This window comes from Cervus elaphus, chromosome 32, assembly GCF_910594005.1.
Source record: "Cervus elaphus chromosome 32, mCerEla1.1, whole genome shotgun sequence".
NCBI classification, from domain to species: Eukaryota; Metazoa; Chordata; class Mammalia; order Artiodactyla; family Cervidae; genus Cervus; species Cervus elaphus.
The window spans coordinates 45,668,703-45,694,574 of NC_057846.1; the positions used below are offsets into that span (position 1 = coordinate 45,668,703).

The 25,872-nt window shown below is 42.3% G+C and overlaps 1 protein-coding gene across 14 annotated transcripts in view; it reads left to right on the top strand.

Annotated features, from left to right (window-relative positions):
- The window catches only part of PSD3 (pleckstrin and Sec7 domain containing 3), a 575,456-nt gene that overhangs the window by 379,971 nt on the left and 169,613 nt on the right, over nucleotides 1-25,872 (top strand). Inside the window, exon 12 of one of the 14 annotated variants that reach the window (XM_043893691.1) lies at nucleotides 9,632-14,100. The exons of the other annotated variants lie outside the window; for them this stretch is intronic. Coding sequence (XP_043749626.1) covers nucleotides 9,632-9,661 — 30 coding nt within the window. The 3' untranslated portion in view covers nucleotides 9,662-14,100. Of the gene's footprint in view, nucleotides 1-9,631; nucleotides 14,101-25,872 lie in introns of those variants that run through there. 14 annotated transcript variants of the gene reach the window in all.

Genomic DNA, 25,872 nt, shown 5'->3' on the forward strand with positions numbered 1-25,872 from the left:
GCTTTGAAGAGCTTGCTTAAAAACTGATGTATGAGCCCCTCCCCGCCCCAATGTAATCCAAAATAACCTTCCAGTATTAAGGTCAGCTAATCAGCAGCCTTAATTCTACCTGCAGAGTTCCATCCCAGTAGCACCTAATTGAGCTTTTAGCTAAGTATCCAAGGAATGAGAATCTTGGGGGCCGGCGTCTTCTTTCGAATTCTGCCCGTAGTAGAGAGTTACATGGAAAATGCTGTGGGTTTTCAGAACAAAGGAAAAAGACTTCCAACAGGAGAGCATCCAAGAAGCCTCTTTCGAGGAGGGAGCCCTTAGCTGTCATTCAAGGCAGTTCTAATGGATGCTGTGGAGCCAGAATAAAAGAGAAAACTGGAGAGGGGGTGGTGGGGGTAGTAATGGTTTAAGTGCTGGAGTGGAGGCAGGAAGCATGACCACCTGTCACGCCCTTGGTGCAGCCTTCATCCCAGAACCTCGCTCCATGTGTATTAGTTATTGTCTATGCTGAGTCATTCAGGCCACTGTCAGATTAACAGGAGATATTTTTAGATCAAAGTAGAGAAATAGGAGGAATGTCAAAAGGTTACACACTTAATGTATATAAATATTTTTAAAAGGCCTGGGGCAATTTTGTAGTGTGATTTTTGTATCACCTTCTGTCTGGCTATCATAAGTAGAATTACATGTGAAAGTCTAAAAAATTATTTTAAGTATTTCTAAATTTTTTTACAACTTCAAATCTAACTGATGAAAACCAGGGGGTGTGGCCTTCCTTTGTATGACACCGCAGTGGACCATTTTCAGTGGACTTTGTATTCTGCTTGGGTGGACAGTGACCTCAAATTGTTTTGCAATGTTGGATTGGCTTCTGCTGTACAAGGAAGTGAATCAGCTACATAGATCCCGGCCCTCCTGGGCCTCCCCGGCCAGCCCCATTCCAGGCCTTTAGGTCATCATGGAGCACCACACTGACTGAGCTGCTTGCGCTCTGAAGCAGCTCCCGGTTAGCATCTGTTTACACCTCGGAGTGTATACATGTCAGTGATTCTCTCCCAGTTCATCTCACCGTCCCCTTTCCGCGTTGGGTCCACAAGTTCATTCTCTACCTTCGAGTCTCTGTTCCTGCCCTGCAAACAGGCTGTTTTAGAAAGGATTGTGTTTTTATTGTGAAAGGAAGGCATAGCATCTCTACAGAACGTCTTAACAATACTTCCTGCCAGCCTTTTAAAAATACAAAGGTTATAACTGCCTGTGGTCATTTGTATTCACCCTTCGAAAGCATGTGTACATAAGGGCCCACATACCGAAACCAGCAAGCTAGCTGGTATTTTTTTTCCCCAAAACTGGATACGAGAAATAGAATGCAAAGGGGAAGCCCTGGTGACAAAAAACCAAGCGGTCATTTCATGGGGATCTACAAATTATGGCTTTCTCCGGTGATTCGCAGTTTGCTCTTTAAACTTCCGGGGCCACAGAGCCTTCCAGGGTCTTTTCAAACCTGTCTTCCTGTCCTTTGCCAGCACTGGCTTCTTTCCTTCTCTTCCGGTCTTAGACCCACACCCGAAGTGTTGGTCGTGATGATCAGAGGTTCGCTAGGGGAGGTCGGTCCTTTCTGGGAGTTGCTCCGTGTGTCCTGACTGTGCAGCGGGGAGGTGACCCCGCGGGGAGGTGACCCCACGGGGAGGTGACCCAGCGGGGACGTGACCCCGCGGGGAGGTGACCCAGCGGGGACGTGACCCAGCGGGGAGGTAACTCAGCGGCGGCTGAGGAACCGTCTGCGCCTGCGCACAAAGCCCTGCTTCCTGACCGCACTTCTATCCGCCGAGATCCTGACCCCGGTGCTCTGATTAAAGCTTTACACTTTAGTACTTAAAAGATTCCCCGGAACTGCTTCTGATTTCATCTTTTTACATTCATTTTCCGCTTTAATATGCTTAAGTATATTTTCTGATAGCTCTAAGAGATTGCCACTGCTTCACTGATTTCTTCCTCTTCATGTTTTCACAGTGCTACTGGCTTTGAGGATATATATATATATATATATATATATTTTTTTTTTCTTTTTCTTTTTTTTTCCTCCACATCAGTTTCATGTTTTTCTTTAGGAAAAACTCAATTAAAAACATGTCAAACCAAACCTTTGGAAACTCCTCTACACAGATTATTGAGGTTCTTTTATTTTCCTTGTTTGTAGTACTGAATTAAAAGCTTAATTTAAAGATCCTTCTATTAAGTGGTGTTAGTACTCCTAAGGGTACCCACCTATATTTTTATGAAATGGCCAAACTCAGATTTATGGTGTTTTTATGTTATTATTAAAAAGTAGAGAATTTTTTGGCAATATTTGCATTTGAGGAGAAATTCCCAATCTTAAAAAGTCAATAAAATTTTACATTATTTTCTGTGAGCAACGGAGGCTAAGAGCTGGCAATTGAGACTATAACTCTCAGCATATACTAAGATTAACACGTAAGCAAATAAAGTGCATGTGATAAGAGCCAGGTATCTATATATTCAGTCACCAAATTGTGTTCAACTCTTTGCAACCCCATAGACTGCAGCACACCAGGCTTCCCTGTCCTTCACTATCTCATGGAGTTTGCTCAAATTTATGTCCACCTCCTTCTCTTTTTGCTTTCAATCTTTCTCAGCATCAGGGTTTTTTCCAATGAGTTGGCTCTTTGCATCAAGTAGCCAAAGTATTGGAGCTTCAGCTTCAGTATCAGTGCTTCCAATGACTATTCAAGGTTGATTTCCTTTAGGATTGACTGCTTTGATCTCCTTGCAGTCCAAGGGACTCTCAAGAGTGTTCTCCAGCATTACAATTGAAAAGCATCAGTTCTTCAGCGCTCAGCCTTTATTATGGTCCAGCTCTCACATCTGTACCTGACTACTATAGTTTTTAATGTATAGACAGATGCAGAGAGGCAACTGGCATGTAGAAATGAGTTAGAGATTTTCTAGCTCTGCCTGCTAAGGGGTTCTAGAAGCGGTGACCCGCAGTAGCCATGACTACTCTTGCAGCTAAACCTTGGTTTTAAAATACCGTTTACCAATAAAAGGACCAGGTCTCTTTGGAGAAGTGTTTGACTCTCCATCTGGAGCAGGGAAAATACAAGAGTCACAGAACATCTTGTGGTGCCGGAAAGGGGGTGGCCTGTCAAAAGGGCACTCCAGCCGGCTAGAGGGGCTCTGAGTGGCCAGCCCTGGGCAGTCAGAGCAAGAAGTGGTAGTCTCAGATTATGCCCCATAGAGCAAAAGTAATGTCCACCTTTAAATGGTATTTAAATGGTGCAGAAGAGGCAGCTTTTGCTTACAGAAAAATTTCAGTTAATGCCTATAACAGCAAAGAGGGAAACTGAATATCATCATTAGGCAAATACCACCATGATTGTTGCACATGAGGATCATTGATGGATGCTCAAGTTTGTGGGTGAAAGTTTGAGGAGAAACAGGATCTTGACATAGTCTCAAATTGTCTCTCCCAGGTATTAACTACAAAGGGCAAAATAGGAACTTTGCAGTATAGACACCAGCATGTAGCACTTTGACCGAGTGACCAGGGTTAACCGTGCCAGTGGTAAGACGTGGACCACAAGGCCTGTGATGTGCCGTACTGAGAAGGTTACAGCGTCACATCTGTGCTGTCCTTCCCCAAGGCCCGAGCTCAGTGAGCACGCAGGAAACACTGACCGAACTCCTACTGAGGAATATTAGCCGACCAGCCCTCCTTGGAGTGTCATGGCCATAAAAGACTGGCCAGCTATCACAGCCTGGAGGAGGCCAAGAAAACACAGCTGCTAAATAGAGCATAGGATCTTGGAATAGAAGAGGGCAGTTATGAAAAAACAGTGAAATTCAAATAGGATCTGTAGTTTAGTTAATAATACAGTACCAATGTTAATTTCCTGGTTTTGATAATTATAGTACAGTTATATAAGATGTTAACATTAAGGGAAGGCTGGGTGAAGGGTATACAGGAGCTCTGTACCATTTGTACAACTTTTTTGTAGGTCTAAAATATTTCAAAATAAAAAGGATGCTGGATACTTAAATGTATAGAGATATATATGCAAGGACACTAATTGCAGCATTGTTTGCAAAAGCAAGAAATTAAAAATAACACAGATGTCCATCCCTCAGAGATTAGTTATCTTATATTCATATAATTAAGAGTTATTAAAAAGAACTGCATAACATGACATGTATGTACTTGATACAGTTTTCACAGTGATGAAAGGGGTGCACAGTGTGACCCCACTTGGGCTGCCTGGACTCTCATCCCATCTCCAACATTTCATGTGAATTCTGTGACCCTGGGAAAGAATTATTCCTCCTTTCTCTGTTCATCAGTTTCCTCATTTGTAAGTTGGGAATAATAATAGTGTCAACTTATGGACTGGCTATGAAGATTAAATGCGAAAGCCCATATAAAGCACTTGGGATAATACTTAGCATATAATATTGATAAAATATTAATACTTTATTATCTTCTAGGAACGAATGGGGAAAACTCCCAATATAGCATGAAATAACAAATGATGCCATTTCTGTTAAATTTTGTATGTATGTATGAATCTTAGAGATTAGATAATAATGTGTTTAATGATGGTACTGTTGGGGGGCAGCAGATTAGAGAACTTCACTTTCTGAGTTAAATATTTAAAGATTTATTTTCCATAGAATACACAGAGAAGTATATATGGCTTCTTTTTAGAAGAGGCCTGCTATTCGATAGAAATTATTGAGAAATAAAATGGTATCTCTAAGGCTGACAGAATTGGATGGTTATCCTAAAAGAGTGTCCAAGATCATATGACTTAGGGGAAAGTACAGGGCCTGGCTCTGCTCTTGGAAGCATCTTTAATCCCCTGGAACATATTTGGAGAATGACGAACTTAATGACTCTAGCTTATAATTCTAGGCTGTGAAAGGTTGTTGTGAGAATGGGTATAACAAGCTCTTTGTCTTCATGGGAGATAAACCAAAAGGCCTAAATTGTAGATTAGTCAGAAGCAATTAAGTCTGACAATTTTCATTAGAAGAATTAAACCCTGGAGCAGGGTACCAACTTGATGTGCTCTTCAGGCTTGTAGTCATAAATAGGAGAGAGATCAAATGCTTCTTGACCCCTGGGTAATGGTGGCCCACCTTAGATATGATGGGAGCCAGAATTCACTAATACCTTAACAAAAGCCATCTATATTTAGGTATAGCATAATATAGAATACGTAGAAATGTATATGTACATGACTGCATATTTTCAGAGATATGCCTATATTCTTAATTTGGTTATGACATCAGTTACTTGATGATTATAAAGGCTTGTTCTGTTTTTCTCATGCTTGCACAGTCCCTGTGGTTCTTTGTAGTGCTGGAACTCTAAGCCTGACCATCCTGATTTAAGTGTGTTGAGGTGGTGGCTCAGACAATAAAAAATCCACCTGCAATGCAGAGGACCTGGGTTCGATCCCTGGGTTGGGAAGATCCCCTGGAGGAGGGCATGGAAACCCACTCCAGTATTCTTGCCTGGAGAATCCCCATGGATGGAGGAGCCTCTCAGGCTACAGTCCATGGGGTCTCAAAGAGTCGGATGTGGCTAAGCACAGCACACACAGCTCCCTGCCGTGGATTTCAGGCCCATCTGTCCGTGTGATTTTGAGCAGTACGGGGTTTCTAATAGGGATGCAATGTCAAAAGTAAGTATGTGCTTGTGATATAGGAAGACCATTCCAAGAATGAGGATAAGAGGTGAAAAACTCTTCTGTTGTCTTGCATTTGTAATTCTCTTTCATATCTTCCCTATTAATAGGCTGCTCAAAGTTGAATCACCAAAGCTTTCCAAGGAAAAAAGTGATAATGTTGAAAGCACATTTTCCTCACTTGACTCTTGATAATGTTTTTACACATTATTTATCCTTTTTTCCCATAACACTTTTGTTTAAATATATAATCCTGGTTGACCTATTTTTTTAAAATCATTTAGATTTCATTTAAATTTCACATTTTCCTTTGGGACTCCACCTGCTCTTTTCTTCTGTTTGCAATCTTCACTGTTTCATCGTTGGTAACTGGAGGTCAGAACATTTGCCTTTTATGATTAAGTTAGATGCAAGGCATTGAAGCCCATATTGTTATACTGTAATCTCCGGAGAACTTAAAGTAGATGAGAGGGGGCATTCCAACATTTATTGTGCTACTAATGCTGCTAGATAATTTTAGCACAAGACTGAATTTTAGGATATTTTATTTTAAAGGTACCGCTATATATAGCAAGTGCCAACATGTAAGTGTAGAGTCTGTACATTGAGCAGCACAGTTCCAGGATTTGTGGAGTTTTTCCGGATATCTTAGTTTCTCAAATTCAAGGATTTTAATATCAGATAAAATTGGCAAGCTGCAGTGAGCACTGTTCTGAAGGTGGATCACGACAGTAACTAGCCCTGGGGAAAGAGCAGTAGACTCTGACCCTGCCACTTGTTGGACAGGTTAATGAAGCATAATCTGAGGCTCCTATCGCCAGCTGCAGTATGGAGATGACATTACCTCCTTTGAACAGTTGTTACAAGGATTAAGTTAGATTGCATATGTCAAAGTGTTTAGCACATCCTCTGGCTTATCACTAGTACCTGTAAGTCTTTCCCCTTTCCTGACTTGTTCTAATTTACTTTTTGCCAGTGTCTTCTAAGATTTAACAGACAGCAGAACACATTCTCTCATGTGTTTGAGTCTGAACCTTTTTATGAGCTTTTACTCTTCCTTTCATTCCTGTGTTCGTTCACTGTGCAGAACATCCTTCTAGAGGGTGGAGTCAGGCCTCTGCTCTGAGGACACACCTCAGCTTTCGTTCACATTCAGGAGACACTGTGGGGGGGGGGGGAGCTGGCAAGCAGGAGAGCTGGACCCCACGGGCGCCCAAAGCTGTGAGTGCGTTTATGACCAGCTTCACAGGGGAGGTGGAAGTGACGACTGAGCAGAATCAGGAGGAGTCAGAGGCAGAATAGCAAGGATGGAGGAGAGTAATTTGTTCATTGGTTTTGGGGCTACATGAGTGAGAGGGTTTCTGGGTGACTCCTGGGACTTAGGTGTCTGGTGGGGCCATTTCTCTGAAGTCAGTAATTGTTGTTATTGCTTAGTTGCTCAATCATGCCTGGCTCTTTGCAACCCCATGGGCTGTAGCCTGCCAGGCTCCTCTGTCCTTGGGATTTCCCAGACAAAAATACTGGAGTGGGTTGCCATTTCCTTCTCCAGGAAATCTTCCTGGACCAGGGATTGAACCCACATCTTTTGCATTGGCAGACAGATTCTTTACCACTGAGCCACTGGGAATACAGAGCCCTTGTATTAGAGCTGGAGGTAATGTTAAAAAGAAACTTCCCTGTGGCTCAGATGGTAGAGTCTGCCTGCAGCGTGGGAGACCTGAGTTCAAGCCCTGGGTCAGGAAGATCAGCTGGAGAAGGAAATGGCAATCCACTCCAGTATTCTTGCCTGGAGAATCCTGGTGGGCTACAGTGCATGGGGTTGCAAAGAGTTGGACATGACTGAGTGACTTGACTTTCTAATGTTAAAAGGTGGTCTAGTCTCATATTCCTGCATTTTTAGATGAGAAAGCTGAAGAACTCTTAAGGATTGGCTCAAAAAAGAATTGAAGCTTGTTCAGGGTCACTCTGTTGGATTCTCCCTGCTTTAATAGGAGTTCAGTGATTTGATTGCTAAAAGAGACCCTGAAAAATAGGAGTCAAGGTGTGCTGCACTCTACTTGAGAATTTCACAGGTGAAACGGCAAGGCATCTCTGTCTCGGTAGCAGGAGAAGGTCACTGCAAGCTGTCAGAATTGAGGGGAATAGTGAAGTGGAAGAAAAGGCTACAGCTGAGGTCAGATTCTGAGGAGATAGTGAGTGGGTGCCAGAACCCGGTCCTCGTAGCAGCCGTGTAGGGGACCCAGGCCAAGTTAACACAGCAGGAGCCGTCAGAGATCAGAGGTGGGAGCAAAAGACAGGCCAGCAGGGGCCCGCTGTGCAGATGAGTCAGGAGTCGGTCCAGAGAACGGCCTGGACCACAGCTGGGCGTGGCCTGAGGACCTCGAGCTGGCCGCCTTCCTGACACTTCCTTCTTTGACTCATAGCTTACACCTTGCCCTTTAGTTTCTCTGAGTTTTTTCATGAAGAAGAAAGTTACCAAGCAGTCTATTACCCCAGATTTGATGTTATATCCTGAGTGGTGTCTTGAAATTTCTTTTGGAAGGAACCTGTGTTCTAAAATTAACTGATAGCATTGACTTCATCTCATCTCTTAATGTTGTTTAAAAGTACTTCGTTTATATTTTTACTAATAAAAATGGAATAACTTAAGAGTTCTGTGACCATGTTTATTAATAGTGCAAGATACTGTATTTGTAAAATGGACCTTTTATCTGTAGGTCATTAGATATATGAAAAATGAAAGTTTAAAAAATGAATTTCAGAGTCTTCCCTGGCAATCCAGTGGTTAAGAATCCACCTTCCAACGTAGGAGACATGGGTTCAATCCCTGGTCAGGGAACTAAGATCCCACATGCCCTAGCTACAGAGATCACAACGTGCTTGAGAACCCACGCCCTGCAACTAGGGAGAAGCCCATGCACTGCAGCTAAGATCCAGCACAGCCAAAAATAAAGAAATATTTTTTAAAAATAAATAAATTTCAAAGTATATAATCCTCTTCTTCATTTCCAACCCTATAATAAAGCACAGATGTTTTTATGTGTTCCATAGAGTTCAAACTTTATGGTTCCATAGAGTTCAAACAAATGCACTATATTTACATTTGATGTTTTCCAGGTTAGCCCAACCCTTTGTTTCTTTAAATACTCATGGTATTTCAACAGTGAGCCTATAACTAATAATTAAGCATAGGAACACCCATTTTTTCCTTTTATATCTTTGTCTTCTTTCTTCTACACAGATTTGTTTATTGCCTAAAGCTTTTATTTCTGCTGGAGAATCATGTGCCTCTTTGTTACTGTTTATAACTGAACATAGTTTTCAATTTAAATGAATTTTTCAATTGCTTAATATTTTCTTAAAGATATTTATCACTAAATTTTCATCTGTTTGAATTTTTCTTAGTTTTCCATATATGCCTTGCAAAATGATTTTTGAAAATTGAATTTATTAATTAAACCACCAGATAAAACCAGCATTTAGATTGAGCTGTTCTCAATAATCTATGATATCTATGTATCTAAGGACCTTCTTAAAAGGAAAAAAAATATTCATTCTCAGGGTAGTTTTCACCTTGTGTGCATGCTTAGTTGCTCAGTCGTGTCTGACTATTTGTGACACCATGGACCGTAGCCCACCAGGTTCCTCTGTCCATGGGATTTCCCAGGCAAAATTACTGGAGTGGGTTGCCATTTTCTTCTCCAAGGGAACTTCCCCACCCACGATCAAACCTGCATCTCCTCCGTTGGCAGGTGATTCTTTACCATTGAGCCACCTGGGAACCTCAGCTTTCATCTTTCAAATACATGAAAAGACACAATTTTAGAAAAAAATGACTAGCATTTCTCATAGAACACTTTTTTTGTTTTTGGCAGGGGTAAGGGGATGGTCAGAGTTCTTGTTTTGAGTAGAGCTTAATATTGTCTGCTTTTTAGCAATCCAAGAAAACCATTTCCGGGAAATGACTAGATCACCAAAGGCTAACCCTAACCGTGTCACATTCATATCTCTCATGGAGCCCTCCTCCTAGCGTCTAACGTAAGTCTTCATTTGGGAGCTGTGAGAAAAGGTGCCATTTTATCATCCACACCTATTCATGTTACTGTTTAATCTGTGACGGAATTCAAGTTTTCAAAATTTAATTTGCAGTATATGTGGCAGATACCCTTTATAGTACAGAACACTATACGGATTCAGATATATCACCTGGTGGCTTGTGTCCCCAGAAGCAGCAGCTGTAGGCAGTAAAACGTGCCAGACCAGCCCTGTTGATCTCGATAATGAGGGCTCCATCATTTTCTAACAGTGAGCCCTAATTTTCTCATTTGGGAGCTAATACAGTGTTTCTCGACTGTGGCTGCATGGTTGCATCTGGGGGAATTATAAACAGAACGCAAAGCAAACTAGCGAAGTAGTGCCAGCTCACTGCAGAAAGACCTGCTTCTACGCGGTCTGGGTTGGCATTGGGGTTGTTCTTAAAACTCCCCAGATTATTCTGATGGGCTGTGAGCCACTAGGCCAGATAACTTTGAAGTCCCTTTAAAGATCTAATATTCTGCAATGTTGAGAAGTTTTAATGTCATTTGGCCCAATAGCTCACTCAGCATAACCATCTCTGGTTATTTGAAAGGCAGCCTCTTTTTTTATGTCAACATTCATGTTGAAAGACTACTCATTGTTTTCAGAAATCTTATATTCTCTAAAAGTTTATTCTCCAGCCAAATTTGTCCTTGGAGAAACAGATAATAAATCTGGTCCCTTATATATTTGATGACCTTTCTGATATTTGAAGAATTATTTTATGATTCAGCCAAGTTTTTTAAGGCAAAATACCCCCAACTTCTGATTTCTGTTTATGTGACATTATTTCCATATTCCAGCAGCCCGCTTATCTTGCTCTGGGGATAAACTGGGTTGCCATCGTCTCTATGAAGTGTGTTCCCAGAAGTGAACGCAGTCCCTTGATAATCAGAGTTGCGGAGCCCAGGGGGCTTTGGTGATTGTCCTGTGGTCAGTCTAGCTCTGACTGAGCCCTTAGTTTTGGTAAACAGCTACTTATGTCCTGCAGTCACTGGTCTGTAGCTGCATCCACTGATAAATACACTAGATGAATAGTTCTTAGCATTTTTGAATTCTTATTATGTACCAAGCATGGTTCTAGTGTTTAAATGTATAACACACTTGATTCTTACAGTAATCCCATGATCTAGATACCATTACTGTCTTTATTTTAGGGCAAAAAGAAGAAACATGCCAAGGAGCAGGGCAGGTGGGTCTCTTGCCTCTGGTTTCCCAGTGAGTGGAGGGCTAGCGTGTGAATGACGTGAAGTGTCCTACTGCAGAAGACGCCTCCTCATCTGCGGTGTAACAACGTTCGTTTTTACGTTCCTTGCCTCCTCCAGGTCCTTGTGAGCCTGTATAAATATTCCAGTAATAGTGTGTTTATACCAGTCACTTTAATGCACTATATCCACATAAAACAGCGTTCAGCCTCTTAGGCCTGTTTCTGAAGTAACAAAGCCAGGAGCTTCTCATGTATTTTATTCTAAATCACAAAGACTACTGAGTGAATTTTCACAGGAAAATAGTCTTTTTATTTCATAGTGTTACATACATGCGTACAGACGTAAAATAACAGGATTTAGGTTCTGTTCATTCATCTGTCATTTCAAAGTCTGAGAGTCTGGTTTGAATATTGATATATTTCATAGAATTCTAGAACTCCAGCGTTTAAGCCTTGTGACTTGTGAAGTCAGTCACCGTTGGTGCATATGAGTGGAAGTTGGGGGTTGGAGAGATTATTTGGAGGAATAAGGTTTATTATGCTTATGCTTAAATAGGTAAACTAGATTGTAGGAGATGTGCTCAAATTTGTTATAATTACATGCTGTTTTAAGAAACCTAAGAGTATTATAGAGGCTACTTTCTATAAAAACAATTTATATGCTAATTTTGTTATTGTTATTTATTCTTTAAAATAGATTTTTTTAATGAATTCTGCTAGACAATTTTATTTAATTTGCCAAATAAATTTCCTAAAGCATAATTTTATTATTCAGATGGGTGTTTCTTAAATTGACTCAAACAGAAAGTGTCTGACTATATCATTGAAAAATCATTTGAAGAACCCTTGTTGATATCCAATAATCCTTTGTGTTCTCACAGTTTGACCAGCCTGAAAAAATACGTATTGATTCTAACTCTTTATGAATATTATTTCTTAGTCCTTGTCTGGTTCTTTCTGAAAGGTCAGTCTTTCTGTGTAAGACTTCTACACTCAAGGTTGCCAGTGAAAACCATGCTGTAGGGAACATTTCAGAGAAGAATTGACCTGGTAGACCCTACTTTCCATCCGATTGCTTTTAGCTTCAGATATATTTGTATGACTGATAACAGAATGTAAAGTATACAGGCTGCAAATGAACCATGTCTGCCCTCTGTGAATCTTAGCCTGGAGGGTGGTGTGTCTGCCCAGGCTCGTCCATGGTCTGTTTGCCAGCTCGGCTCTGAGCCCATGTTGTGAGCAGCTCAGCCATCAGCTGTGATTGTGTACGCTGAGGCTTGGTGGTCAGTATTACTCTCTAAATTACTGGTTTTATGAGTTTAAAGAATAGCAGAGTCTTTAATATGAAGATCAGATTTTCCCTTTAACAACAATAAGTTTTCCCTTTAACAGCAGAATTTTAGGTTTTTATCTCGAATGAGGACTGTTGTTTTCGTAGTACAAACAGACTTTGTAATGACACTGCTCTTCTTTGGAAGTCTTTGATTTTTAGTTTTAGGAAGAATGATTTAACATCTTACAAAACTTCAGAATGAGACATTATAACCATCGTTTCTTTCGGTTGACTTTGACCGTTACAGTCATAGACTTCATACACTTGGGAGGAGGGTTTGAGGATATCTACCCCAGCCCCCTCATTCTGTAGGTGTCACTGCCCAGCACTGTGTTTGTCTCTTTTACATCCCCCCAGGATTGGGAAAGCTCTGTGAGGGCAGGGACTTGCTCTACCTTGGTTGCTGCTGTGTTCCCAGCAGGTACCCAGTCAGGATCACCAAGCTCTGAAGAGCCTAGGACTTGGGGAAGATAAAGGCTAATCCAGGATCGTCCAGCCAGCAAAATCTGACCCCAAAACTTTATCTGCTGACTACAAACTTCGTGCCTTTCTCGTGATTTAAAAAAAAAAAAGAAAAAGAAAAGATGTTTACTTGGGAATTTTAATTATTTGGGGGCTTTAATCTGTAAAAGATGACCACATATACAATTTATATTTATTAGGTACTGTTTTCAGTCATATAAAGTATTTACTGAACCCACATAGTCCACAACTTAGTGACTAAAGATATTTTTAATCCATGTTTTTTATAGATGAAGGAACTTGGGCTTTGAAAGAATTATTTACCAGGAGTTACTCAGAGTCAAAACCAGGATTTAAATCTGTTTTTTTCTGCCTCCAACTTCAATGATCTTTCTACTTTTGCCTTTTATGTGGGGATTGATGTTTGTCAATATAAGGAATTATCCAGGCCCATAGTTTAACACTGGTTTAGCTTAATGCCTTACATGTTGCAGACTTTGATGCCTGGAGGATTTAAGTGAGTGCTGGCTTAGCGTGGAGGTCTGCATTTGAATGGCAACAGAGGAAGCATCACTTCCCACTTTCTTTCGCTGTGGTGATCAGCCTTGGCCCCTGTGTGGTCTTGTTTGAGGGGTGTTTCTGCTCCCTTATCTTTCTCTTATTTTCCCAAAATTGGACTATGATTTGCTCATTGTGGTCCTAAATGATTTGCAGACTCCAAAGTTTTCCTGCTAAATTTTTAGTGGATAGCCCTGAAATGGAATGATATGAAAACTTAGTTGACAATCTCGAAGACCTAGTATGTCATACAGAGTGAAGTAATTCAGAAAGAGGAAAACAAGTATCCTGTGCTAATTCACATATGTGGACTCTAGAAAAATGGTACTGATGAACATGTTTGGAAATAGAGAAATAGAGACACTGAAGTCAAGAACAAACATATGGACACCAAGATGGGAACAGAGCGGAATGGATTGAGAGATTAAGGTCTTCCTTTCTCCAGTGTGTATTCTTTGCTTCTTTGTTTTAAACTAATTGTCCATGTGTGTGGGTTTATTTCTAAATTCCTAATTCTGTTCCACTGACCTGTGTGTCTGTTTCTGTGCCTGTACCATACTGTCCTGATCATGATAACTTTGTAGTTTAGTTCAAAATCAGGGCATGTGATACCTCCAGCTTTGTTCTTATTTCATTTTTCAACTGTGGGTATTCCAGTGTTTATTATTTTTCTGGAAAGATATGTTAGAAACTTTGACCTTTAAAAATTATGACACCTAAGAAATGGAACTTTCCATTTTTAACAGGGACTTTTCTTTTTCCTAGCTATATATGTGTGTGTGTGTGTGTGTGTGTGTATAGATGTACATATAAATATATATATATATTCTTTACCTGATACCGAATTCTTTTATCATTCTCTGTAAAGTATACATGTAGCTAAAGGTACTAAGAGATTCAGTTCATGAAGAGATTACTTCATCCTTTTGTTCTCTCTCTATATATTAAAAAAAAAATCCTAATGAGATGTTGTGATGCAGGCTGCTCTCTAAGAAGGCACAGGCGTCACTGCATCTTCCATTTTGTTCTTTCTTTTCTATTTTTCGTTGGTTGAAGAGTCAAGGTCAGGAGAATGGAGTGTACTGGCAAGTAAAGGCACTTAATCCTGATCACCTTTTCTTTTCTTTCTCTTGACTTCTTCTGTGTTGTTGTGGTTTCCAGGCCTGGGGTTTGTGGGAGACTGTCTGCAGAGATAGTCACCTGTAGTTCTACCATCCCTGTGTGTACATGCTGTCACACCCATCAAGAAGATGGGATTATCCCCGCCCCACCCCACGAAGGCAGGGCTGGCCTCTGTGACAGAATGAGGCCAAGGTGACGTCGTAACAATTACAGACCTTAAGAAGGGACAGTTCTGAGCCTCCATGTTAGGAAGGAAGTGCAGGCTCTTCTGCTGTAGGGTGAAGCCTGTTGTGGGAGCACCGAGGTTCTGTAGCCAGCACCATTCCCCGATGGGGGAGCAAGGCCCGGGAGCCTCCAGCCCCACCGGAGTCCCACCAGCACTGTGGCGGTGTCTCTTGAGCATGCCCCCCAGAGTCGTAGGCAGACACGGTAGTACTCAGTGTAAGCCACTGACTTTCGGGCAGCTTGTTGCAGAGCAGTAGGTGAGGGAGACCAGACTTTCATATCTTCCAAGTCTTCCTCCTTTCCTTATGTCTGGTGTCTGTCCAGGTAGACCAGAGACCTTGTCTGGGACCTCCTAGCTGATTGGGATTTTTTGTTATGGTAAAAATTTGTTAAACGCTCTTCATCAGCCATTTCTCATTTTGTTTTCACCAGCTTTGTATTTGTCCTTACTTGGAGCAGATTCTTTGTCTCCTGAAAAGCCTCTGGAGGTCACTTCTCTGGGGCACGCAGTGACAATGCTTTCTAGTAGGTGTTTACAGGAGACAAAAAATTACTCCTCTCTTGCAAAAGAGAAACAATGAAAAATAATCTGACTCTTGTTCTCTGAAGAGTAAATTTCCTGCTGCCAGAATAGAGCGTTCTCAATTCTCAGACTCTACGTGTAGCTGGTGGACAAGCAGCAAAACAGAAGGATCTGAGGTTAAAAAACTAGAGCAAAGGCCAAGATCCAGTGTATGTTTTCTGATCAAATTCTATTATTCAGTTTTATTTTAAATTTCTGGTAGGATCTGAAACCATTATTTTTAAACGTACAACTTTTAATTTCCTGGTAGGATGAATGCTTGTTCTGAGGCCCTGTATCAACCTCTATACGCAGTTTCCTTTGAAAGCTCAAGGTAGTATCTTTCTCATTTTGTTGTTAGTTTTTTATACTTTAATTAAAGGTTTATAATCTTTCCTGTTTGTCTTTCTACCTAACAATTCCTTTCCTCAAACTCAGTTGAATAAAGAAGTCCTTAGGATGATGTTTGATGTGAAGTTTAAGTATCGGACGGGTAGAAGACGCTGGCTTTAGAGGATCTAGTTGCTTTTCTTCACAGGACCACATGAAGCCCATCTTAAAGTCCTGTTTACTGTTTCCAAGCTTTTATCATTATTAGTGGCACTGATTCCTGAAGTCAGTAGTCAGTCCTTAGAACACATGTTTTGCTGTGTAATGAAGACGGTTTTTGAGGGGTTGAGGGGAAGAGAGCATTTTCTAGGTAGGACAGAGGGGAGTGGTTTTTAGGAGCAAATTATCTTCCCTTCAGTTCAGTTCAGTTCAGTCGCTCAGTTGTGTCTGACACTTTGCAACCCCATGAATCGCAGCATGCCAGGCCTCCCTGTCCATCACCAACTCCTGGAGTTTACTCAGACTCATGTCCATCGAGTCAGTGATGCCATCCAGCCATCTCATCCTTTGTTGTCCCCTTCTCCTCCTGCCCCCAATCCCTCCCAGCATCAGGGTCTTTTCTAATGAGTCAACTCTTCGCATGAGGTGGCCAAAGTATTGGAGTTTCAGCTTCAGCATCAGTCCTTCCAATGAACACCCAGGACTGATCTCCTTTAGTTTCACTTAAAAACAAATATTATCTTCAACCATAACTAGGTATGTGTTGGGGGTCACGTGCTGCTCAGCCTTCGGTACCGTGTAATGTCCAACCCCACACAGGGGGTGATCAGTACATGTCTGTGAATGGGTGGAGAGAGGCCAGTGAATCTGACCGTGAATATGGGGTGTTTCTTTCTCTTCCTTCTGTGAACTGAGAGTGGGCTTTGTTAAGCATCAAAATGCTAGTTCAGATATGAACTACGGCAGTCTTGTTAACATGCATGCATACAAGGTCTTTGCGTTTCTTCCAAACAATGACAGAGATCAAAGCTGGATGCGTTTTTAGTTGTGTTGTGGAGTGTCGTGTTTATGTTGGAGAATACTTGCCCCTTATGAGCCTGAGAGAGAGACTCACTAACAGACAAGGAGTACGGTGAGGTTGGTGATCACGCCACCCCAAAATGTCAGGGCCTTGTTTTGTGGTCCTGTGGTTGTGGAATTAATGTGGTTTTCAAAGAGTTGTTACAGAGTAACATCCCATATTAAGAACATCTCAAAAGAAGTGGTACATTTGGGGAAAAAAACACAGTGTACTACTTGTAATTAGAAAAAAACCAGCCCTTTATTGTATTTCTTACTTTTCCAAAGTCAAGAGCTGAGATTCCAGATGAGGCCCCTAATTTAGGAAAAGGGGAGCTTCTGTGCTTTATGATGCTTTCTTTTCTAGTCCCCATGGAATTCAGGTTTTGCTATTTTATGAAAGAGGAAATGAGTAATAAGTGAGATTAATAATGAGAGTTGTTTTCACTGGGGGGGGGAGGGGAAACATCATTTAATGCAAGGTAGTAACATTACTCAGAAAAACTGCATTAGCACCATCCTCACAAGGAGAGGTTAGCAGGGTTTCATTTCCCTCTCCTGTGTAGCAGGCTGGAGACAGGGTATGAAGAATTTCTCCCCAGAATGGCATTTGTGGTTTTTCTTAGTGCTCTCTTCTTGTTCATGGCCCAGAGTGAATGCTGATTGTTTGAAGGAAGGGCAGTGTTTAAAGGTAATGTATGAGACCACGCTGGGTGGCTCTTCTTAATGCACTTTACTAAAAAATCACCTGAATATTCATTGGAAGGACTGATGCTGAAGCTGAAGGTCCGATACTTTGGCCACCTGACGTGAAGAGCTGACTCACTGGAAAAAGACCTTGATGCTGGGAAAGAATGAAGGCAGGAGGAGAAGGGGACGACAGAGGATGAGATGGTTGGATGGCATCACCAATTCGGTGGACATGAGTTTGAAAGATAGTGGTGGACGGAGAAGGCTGGCATGCTGCAGTCCATGGAGTTGCAAAGTTGGACACAACTTAATGACTGAACAACAGCAAAAAAGCGTCTGGTTAAAATCCATGCCTTTTCTAAGCCATACTTAGAAACTAATTAATTTGAAGCAAAAAAGGAAGGGAAATCAAAACCAGTTTGAACTATTTCTTTAGTTCATTCCTTAAACTTTACAAATTGCCTTGTAATTTTAAGAACTTACAGGATCATGGATTCCTAGGGGAGTCCAGTTCAGAAATCTTGGCAGTTTAGCAAAGGAAGTTAAGAGTCTGAAACGGAAAAATAAATCTTAAGGTTCGTGTGGTTGACTAAATCCGCACTTAAAATTGTTTATGATCTCTGTTTAATGGCTACATTTTAAAATTACTGTTTTCCTTTCCTTTGGGATGGGAGGGGGGGGAGAATCAAGAGTTTTCAGTCAACTTTTTGAACACTGCGTCTTTTCAGCAAAGAGACGTAAGGAGTGTATCCTCTGCCTTTCTAATAAGGAGTTTAGTCTCTACATGAGAGACAGAATGGACACATAGGCCCTTTCCTGCATCCCTTCCCAGCTTCCTTTTCCTATCTGTTTTGATGGCTTCTGCTTTTCTTCTTCGCCTGGGAAAGGGTCACCCAGAGGTGATGGCTGGCCCCATCACACTCTGGTCCGCAGAACGTACCACTTTCCTCAGGCCCTTCACCTGCCCGTTCCCTCTGCTTCCGGCCCTTCACCCGCCTGTTCCCTCTGCTTCCGGCCCTTCACCCGCCTGTTCCCTCTCCTTCCGGCCCTTCACCCGCCTGTTCCCTCTGCTTCCAAACTCCTCCCTGCTGTTACCCGACTCACACTTGCCCTGCACACCCTCCCTGAGCTGGCCCCTCCTCTGAGAAGCCTTCCCTGTTGCTGAAGATCGGCTTAGGCAGAGGCCCTGTCTGATGGGGTCACCAACCACCAGTGCCTGGCACACACCTGGCCCCGGCTCCTCACTGGGCCCTTGGAATGAGTGTTGAGTTGTGCTGAACTGTGTGACCATGGAAACCAGTGAGGGGAGAAATGACCCAGGAAAGTGGGGACTGACCTAAGTGGTGAACATCTTCACGGGGGGATTTCAATAGGCACGTTACCTCTTCCCTTCTGTTTCTCTTTTCTTACAATAACTAATTCATTCATCCAGCAAATACTTTCTGATACGTTTCAGCCTTATTCTCAGTGCTAAAGATAAAGCAGTGACAAGTCCCTGCCCTTGTGGAATCTACATTGTAAGTGGACTAGATGGATAAAAGTGGGTTAAAGGTGAATACAGACATTAGCTGGTAGGGCAGTGAGGAGGCCAGCTTGGTGGGTAAGGTAGGTTGCAAAGTCAGACTTTGAATGGTTCCCCATAAGAGCATAATTTTACTTTGGAAAGTAGGTGGGTAATGAAAAAGTATATATAGCTTTGAGCAAAGGAGACTTTTAGTCTCTAATTAGTATGCAAAAACTGAAAGCACGAAGACCAGCTTACACAAGATTGCCAAAACAGGGGAAATGATATCCAGCTTGGAACAGGGCAGTGGCACAGGTGAAGAGGACTTGGGGGTGTGTGTGTGTGTATTTCTTTTAAATTCAACAATATAGTTTCTAAAGAAAACTTCCTAGATGCTGGATTGACTGGATAGAGGTGATGAAGGAGACATAAACACAGATTCTTTAGAGCCCAGAGGAGCAGCAGCAACACCAAGAAAGACAGGGGCAGTAGTTTGGGATGGAATTAAGATATTTTGTGTAAGTTGCATCTGAGATTTCATCGGAGTACATTCATTCAGTTGATGCTTACTAAGCTCCTGGGAGCTCTGTCTTAAGCTCTGGAATCGGAAAGACACTAGACAGACGAAGTCCCTACTGTCACAAAGTTTATGTTCTAATGGGCACCCAGACGAGGAGATGGGCTAGCAGGTCAGAGTTGGGAAATCTTCTGTGAGAGCAAAATTTGAAGTCATGGGAATGATTGGGGTGGGGGGTGGTTGGGACTATGTAGCAGTTAATCCTGTATGTGTCAGTTGTTGTATCTAGAGTTTGGTATAATCCTGCGGTCACTGTCATCCATTATATAGCAGTTGATAGCAAAATAAAGAGGTAAGAGAAGATCAGGGAGGTGCTGTGGGTCTTTTAACCAGCTATATTCCTTTTCTGCCTGTGGTAGAAAAAGCTGATTTCTTTGTCTTTAAATTCTAAGCTGTCATTTTATTAAAGTTCAGTAACTTAATGTTTCTGCCTGCTTATTACTTGGCAACATCTCACTAACTCATCGATGTCAGTTTAGGCTGGTCTCCAACAAATGCATGAAGGGAACAGAGGCCAGCAATTGAGATGCTTTTTTAAGCAGGTTTAGCCTGGAAGAGCCTCTGTGGGTTCAGGGAGGTGGTGCTGGAGTCAGGGGAGACTGAGTCGAAGCTTCTCCGATGGTCCCGGTCTCAGCAGCAGTTGTGAACTGCGAGGTTAGCGTCTTGGCTCAGAGGTAAGGATGATTTGGCATCAGCTCCTCTGTTGCCATCTCAAGCTGTTTTTTTTTCGTCCCCAAGAACAGCACTTTCAGTGGGTGTGGAAGTGGGTGGGCCGTGAAGCAATGGTTTGCATCGCATTGCCTGGCTACCGCTTGGCATTTCTTCCTTGTTTCTTCCTCTCTGCGTCATCGCCACTGGTGGCACTAATTTTACTTTCCCCTCCACCGTCGTTTCACCAGGAGTAGCCCAGAGTCTCAGCATGATATTTTCTTTGGAATTGTGGCAGTGGCAGTGTTCTCAAGCTATAACCTGTCCCATCTTATAGGCTGAATGCTAGAGAAATTCATTTAAAAAAAGAAGCCCCTCTCACTGGACCCTACTTTTGAACATATCCTAAATGAATATGCACCAGGTGCCCCAGTCGCCAAGAGGAGTGGTATTGGAACCTAAGGTAGGAGGGTGGAGAAAAGAATGCCCACCCCATTGCCTCCAGTGATTCCAGAAATCAAAAGCCAGCCTCCTTGAAGGAAGTATAAAGCCTTTTACCCCCTTAGGGCAGCCTGTGATTGAGAGACCTGGTTTTCATCTTTCTTCAGATCACAACCAAGGAAATCTGTACTGTTAGTTTCTTCCAAGCTCTGAACCTCCTTCCATCTTCTCCTTCATCTATTTCTGTCCCTTGTCTGTTTGTAGTGTGTCTTTTCAAAGCTGACTGTTTTCTGGGTTTCCTAAAGAAGAAAGAGTTACTGGGGCTTGTGTTGAGTTAGGCCTTAAAGGACAGATAGAATTGGGGTAGGGCGGAGGCTTCTGCCAGACATGGTTACAGAAGAAATAACATGATTGGGAGCCAATAAGTAGAGCATGTTTTGTATCTTGAAAGCTTAATGAAAGGTTATTTGGCAGAAAAGAAGTAGGAAATTAGGTTTTGCTTGATGATATCCTGCATGGAAGAATTCCGTTCACTTTGTGTCTCCTATGATTTTTTAATATGTTTCCTCCACCCCAAGCTGGTACCTTTGCCCAAGCCCACCTGCCCCCTCCGGGTACTACACTGTTCCTGTCTGCTGATCAGGGTGGCAGTCTTCTATTTACTCCCCTTTTTCTCAGGAGCTCATACTAGCCAGTTGTCCCCTCACTTCTCATTTTATCCATGTATTCATTCATTCCTGTCTCCATTCATCCCTAAGTTCATTTGTTCTAGAGACGCTTGTCAAGCAGTATTTATCTTTCTCACATTATCCTTTTTATGCCTATTATTATTTAGCTTTCATACCAAACTTTTACATGTCAAAAGGATGATTTTCTGTGTAACTTTCTTTACATGTATGTTTACAGTCCTTTACCTGTGTTAATGTGGTTGTGGGAACCACGAGCATCCAGAGGTGTTCTGGTATGTAGACACAGAAGTTGCCTTTCAGATTAATTCCTGCTTTAGGGAACATGAGAGGAGATTTTAAAAACCAATAAATGGTTTTCCAGTGACAGTGTGTGGGAGAATCAACTCTTCTCCAGAAATTAAGTCAGAAGAAAAAAACTTGTTCTTAAAATATATTAATTTATTTTTATGTACTTGGCTTTCATATGATTGTTTGTTTATAAAGGGCTCCTGTGCTTGCAGTGTTTATGCCTAGAAATTTCATTATTTCGTAAACAAAACAGTGCCCCTAAAACACTGTGAGCTATTACTGTACCTGCGGTACCAGAGGGAATGGTGTTGGACGTGCAGAAGGAAGGGACTTTGTTCCTTTCCTCGAGAACTCTGTGTGTGAGTGTGTGTGTGTGTGCACACGCGTGTGTTTAGGTGCATGTGTTTGTGCTTCTCTGCTGTGTGTCGTGTATACCTTTCAGGATGTGGCTTGGTTGGACACTGAATAGATCTTCAATACAGAAATGCCTGTGGAGCTAACTTGTATTACACTGAAACAGCTGACCAAAGGATCCTCTTAACAACCTGTAAAATGAGAAAGTGCCCTGGATGATGAAATCCAGGAAAGAAAGAAACATTACCTCCAGATACGCACAAAGGCATCTGAGGAATGTGCCTGACGGCTCATGCCTAAGTGTTCCCGTTGGCACTCAGCTTTCTCTGAAGATGAACAACAGCCACAGTCATGTTGATGACTACATCTCGTCTTCCCCAAGGGGCTGGAGCACAGAAGTCATTTATAGTCGTATACCTTCCACTCACACCTGAGATCGTGCACAAAGGAAGCGATCTTGTGGGTCAGTTCTGAGACGCAGGGCTCTGTGTGGATTAGACGCAGCAGGACTTTTTTCCCCCGAGGGCCTATTTGTCGGAAAACATTTTGAAAGTATGAGTTCTGGTGTATGCCCTTAATCTTACAGTTTGAGTGGGAAAACAAAACTGCTAACATATATACAGCAACTAGCAAAGGACACAAGACATTCTGTAACTGGTGGGAATTATGGGATTTGCATAGCAGTGCCTAAGAGCTCAGGAAAGGAGAGCGTGGTGGGTGTGCCCCACTCCGGGGGGCTCCATGAAGGGCGTTCGTCTGGACCGGGCCCTGTGGGTAGCCGGGTTTAGACAGAGGGAAAGGCTGCCTGTGGCCAGGACGGAAGAGAATAGCGGGGTGGGGAGCTGGGAGCTCCCTGCGGCCACCCAGGGGATATGGTGGGGAGCCTGGGGACCCTGGGGCGAGGAGACTGATGTGGTCCTGCCCTGGGTACCGCTGCTGCTGCTTCCTCCTTGGTGAGTGAGACTGAGCACTGTCTCATGATTTTTAGATACATTTATTCACATCTGTACGCCCTCTGGGGGCGGGCCGTAAGGAAGTTGGAGGGGGAGGGGAGGGAGGGAAAGAGTTAACATTTGTCCATTTCTTAAAGATCAGGTTTATTCTTAGTGTAGCTCCATTCTTAGCCAACTGAGGGGAAGCCTTTTAAAGGCCATCTAGAGGAGAGAAATCTCAGGTTATCAGCTGTGACTAGTGTTTTTACTGTGCTGGAAAGAGAACATATGAGAACGTGTACATTTTAAAATTCAGATTAACTTTTTAATTGTACTTGCCAGCTCTATAAAGTCGACCAAGCAAAAGAGGAGTGAGCGGGGCTTCTTTAAAAGAGGGAACAGCCCGCTCCTTGTCGAGTTAGAGCATCTCTAAGACACTGCCACATACATCTAAGTCCCCCTGACATATTACTCCCACATCCTTGTGGGTAGTAAAGTTAAATTTTTAAAAATGTTCTTTGATCTTCCACCCACTGATCTAGTAGACATTTAAGTTCAATACTGCAGCTTGGAGAAAGGGAGGTTGAAATATAATTTCTACTGTAAAAAAAAAAAAAGCCTCAAAAATCACAGTCTGTATGTCTGCACTGGTTTAGAAATTATAACAATAAAGTGGCTTCCGTTTTAGAAGGTGTTGTTAGTCATCATGCTTTAAATTACATGGCGTTACTATTTGTGACCTACTTAAAATGGTTGTCCCTGCAGTGGGAACAATAAGTGTGCAGCCCTGGGTTGACTTGTAGGCCTTTTTTTGAAGCTGTCTTTTAATTGCAACCAAGAGGCTAAATGCACATTGCTATAATTTTCTATGGGCTGGATGTTATTGGGTGAGGACATGGAGTAAGTCTTAGTCCAAGGGAACCACTTAGTAAATAGTTACCATAGTAATTAAGTAGCTCCTCCCTAGGATCTGTCCTTAAGCTAGGCCCCATTGTCCAGAGGGATCATCTGTTTATGCAGAATGATTCCTGGGGCAGGAGTCAAGAAACCCAGGCCCTGTGTTGACCATGCTGATGCAGTGTTCCGTGGCCTCCTGCAAGTCACACACAGCTTCACTTTCCTGGTATAAAATGAGACATTGCATTATCATCTTACTAAATTCATATTTTTTTAACTTCTAAGGTTTTTATGGTCCTAGCTATGCTACAGAACTTGGAGGAATATAAAAGGATAAATACAGTGGTCCTTGTTCTCCTGGTTACCTAGGGCACTGTTGATTCATCCAGGTAGACTTTTGTAGGCATATCTCAAAATGAATCTTGTATCAAATAGCACTGTTGCTTCCCCCAACCCCTTCGGAGCCCCTGTAGAACTTTGGCAGATTTGATTCATAAATAATTGATCCTGAAAAGAAACACATTAAGTTTACTTGAAAAGCATATCAGAAATTGTGTCTACCTTGTTTTACCAGAGTGAGTGTTCTGAGAGGGCGCTTGCTGGCGGGTGGCAGCAATATGATTTGCTGGGACTCTTGGGCCGGGAGGGCTTTGCTCTCAGAGGGTCATGGGGAGTGAGCAAGGGCTTCCTTCACCAGAAGAACTTGTGTAGGTAGTAATCATGTGTGTGAGAGTTCACTACATGCATGTGTCTGCACCCCTGCAAGGGGTTGTAAGCCATCTGCAGAGAACTCCAATACTCTGGCCACCTGATGAGAAGAACCAACTCTTTGGAAAAGACCCTGAAGCTGGGAAAGATTGAAGGCAAGAAGAGAAGGGGATGACAGAGGATGGGATGGTTGGATGGCATCACCGACGTGATGGACATGAGTTTGAGTAAGCTCCAGGAGTTGGTGATGGACAGGGAGGCCTGGCCTGCCGCAGTCCATGAGGTCGCTCCGTCACGACTGAGCGACTGACCTGAGAGCACTGGGTGGGTGGTCAGGTGGAAGGGGGGTTCTGTACTCGAGGCTGGATTCTTCCGTCAGTTTTCCTAACAGGTTTAATTTGTACTTCCTCCAGAGTCTTTCACTGTTCATTTCTTCTTTTGATCAGGTTGCATAGGATGTTTTATATTTCTATCCCAATCAAGAGCTGCTGAGTCTGGCTACTTTTTGTCAGTCGTAAATAGCTGTAAACATGCATAGTTCTAGGTAGTTTGAGGACGTGGATATAGTTTTTTTTTTTCTTTTTCTTTTTAAGATTTGCTTCCAGCATCGCTTGTCCTTTGCTCAGTAAAACTGTTTTTCCCCCCAGAAATTTTATTAAACACCTGGAAATTCAGAGTCCTCTTAGGAGGTCGTAGAATGCCTTTGTGCCCAATTGTGTGATTCAGTAAACACCTGGTATCTCAGGTAGGAAGGAGTGTGTGCCTGGGTGTTCGATGCCTGGTCCAATGAAGCATGGTTTTGTTTTTATCCCACACCCAGAACTTGGAGCTCCCTGGGGTTCTCAGGCACACAGGCCCATCTCTGCAGGTTTTTTCTGCTCTGTGGGCATAGCAGTAGTCCTTAATGGACATGTAACAGTGTACAGTCATAATCATTGGTAGGTTTCTATTTTACACTTTCGGGCATTGAGGACAAGAAAACTTATATAGCTTTGCTCTTCTATATTTCAGTGAGACTAATGTACTACGTATATCATTATGAAGTAAAGAAATATGATTTGTACTTTTAAATCCTGTGAGTATACAGTTTATGGTATATAAAATACTTTCTTAGCTATTACCTTAAAAGTCTTTGGCAAAACAAATATAAAATATGGAGTTTTGCTGTACACATGTGCTAGATGCCTAAAAGGCTATTTGGTTAAAATGGAACTACTTGACCACAAAATTGTGGATGTAGGCAGTTTTAGGAATGAACATAAAACATCTTGGAATAAGAAAGTCAGTCTTTCTAGAGCTGGAGGTGTCCGTAGATGAGACGTGATTCCTTGGCCTGCAGGTGTTCAAGCAGTAACTGGGCAGTTAGTCTGGATATTGAACAAGGGGTTCAGCTAAAAGAATATTTGGACTAAATGACTTTTATAGTCTTGTTCAGGCGAGCTTCTGTGATATGTATTTTGTTATGGTTTAGCACAGATAAGAATGTTGTTTTAAAGCAGGATGACCAGTAGCA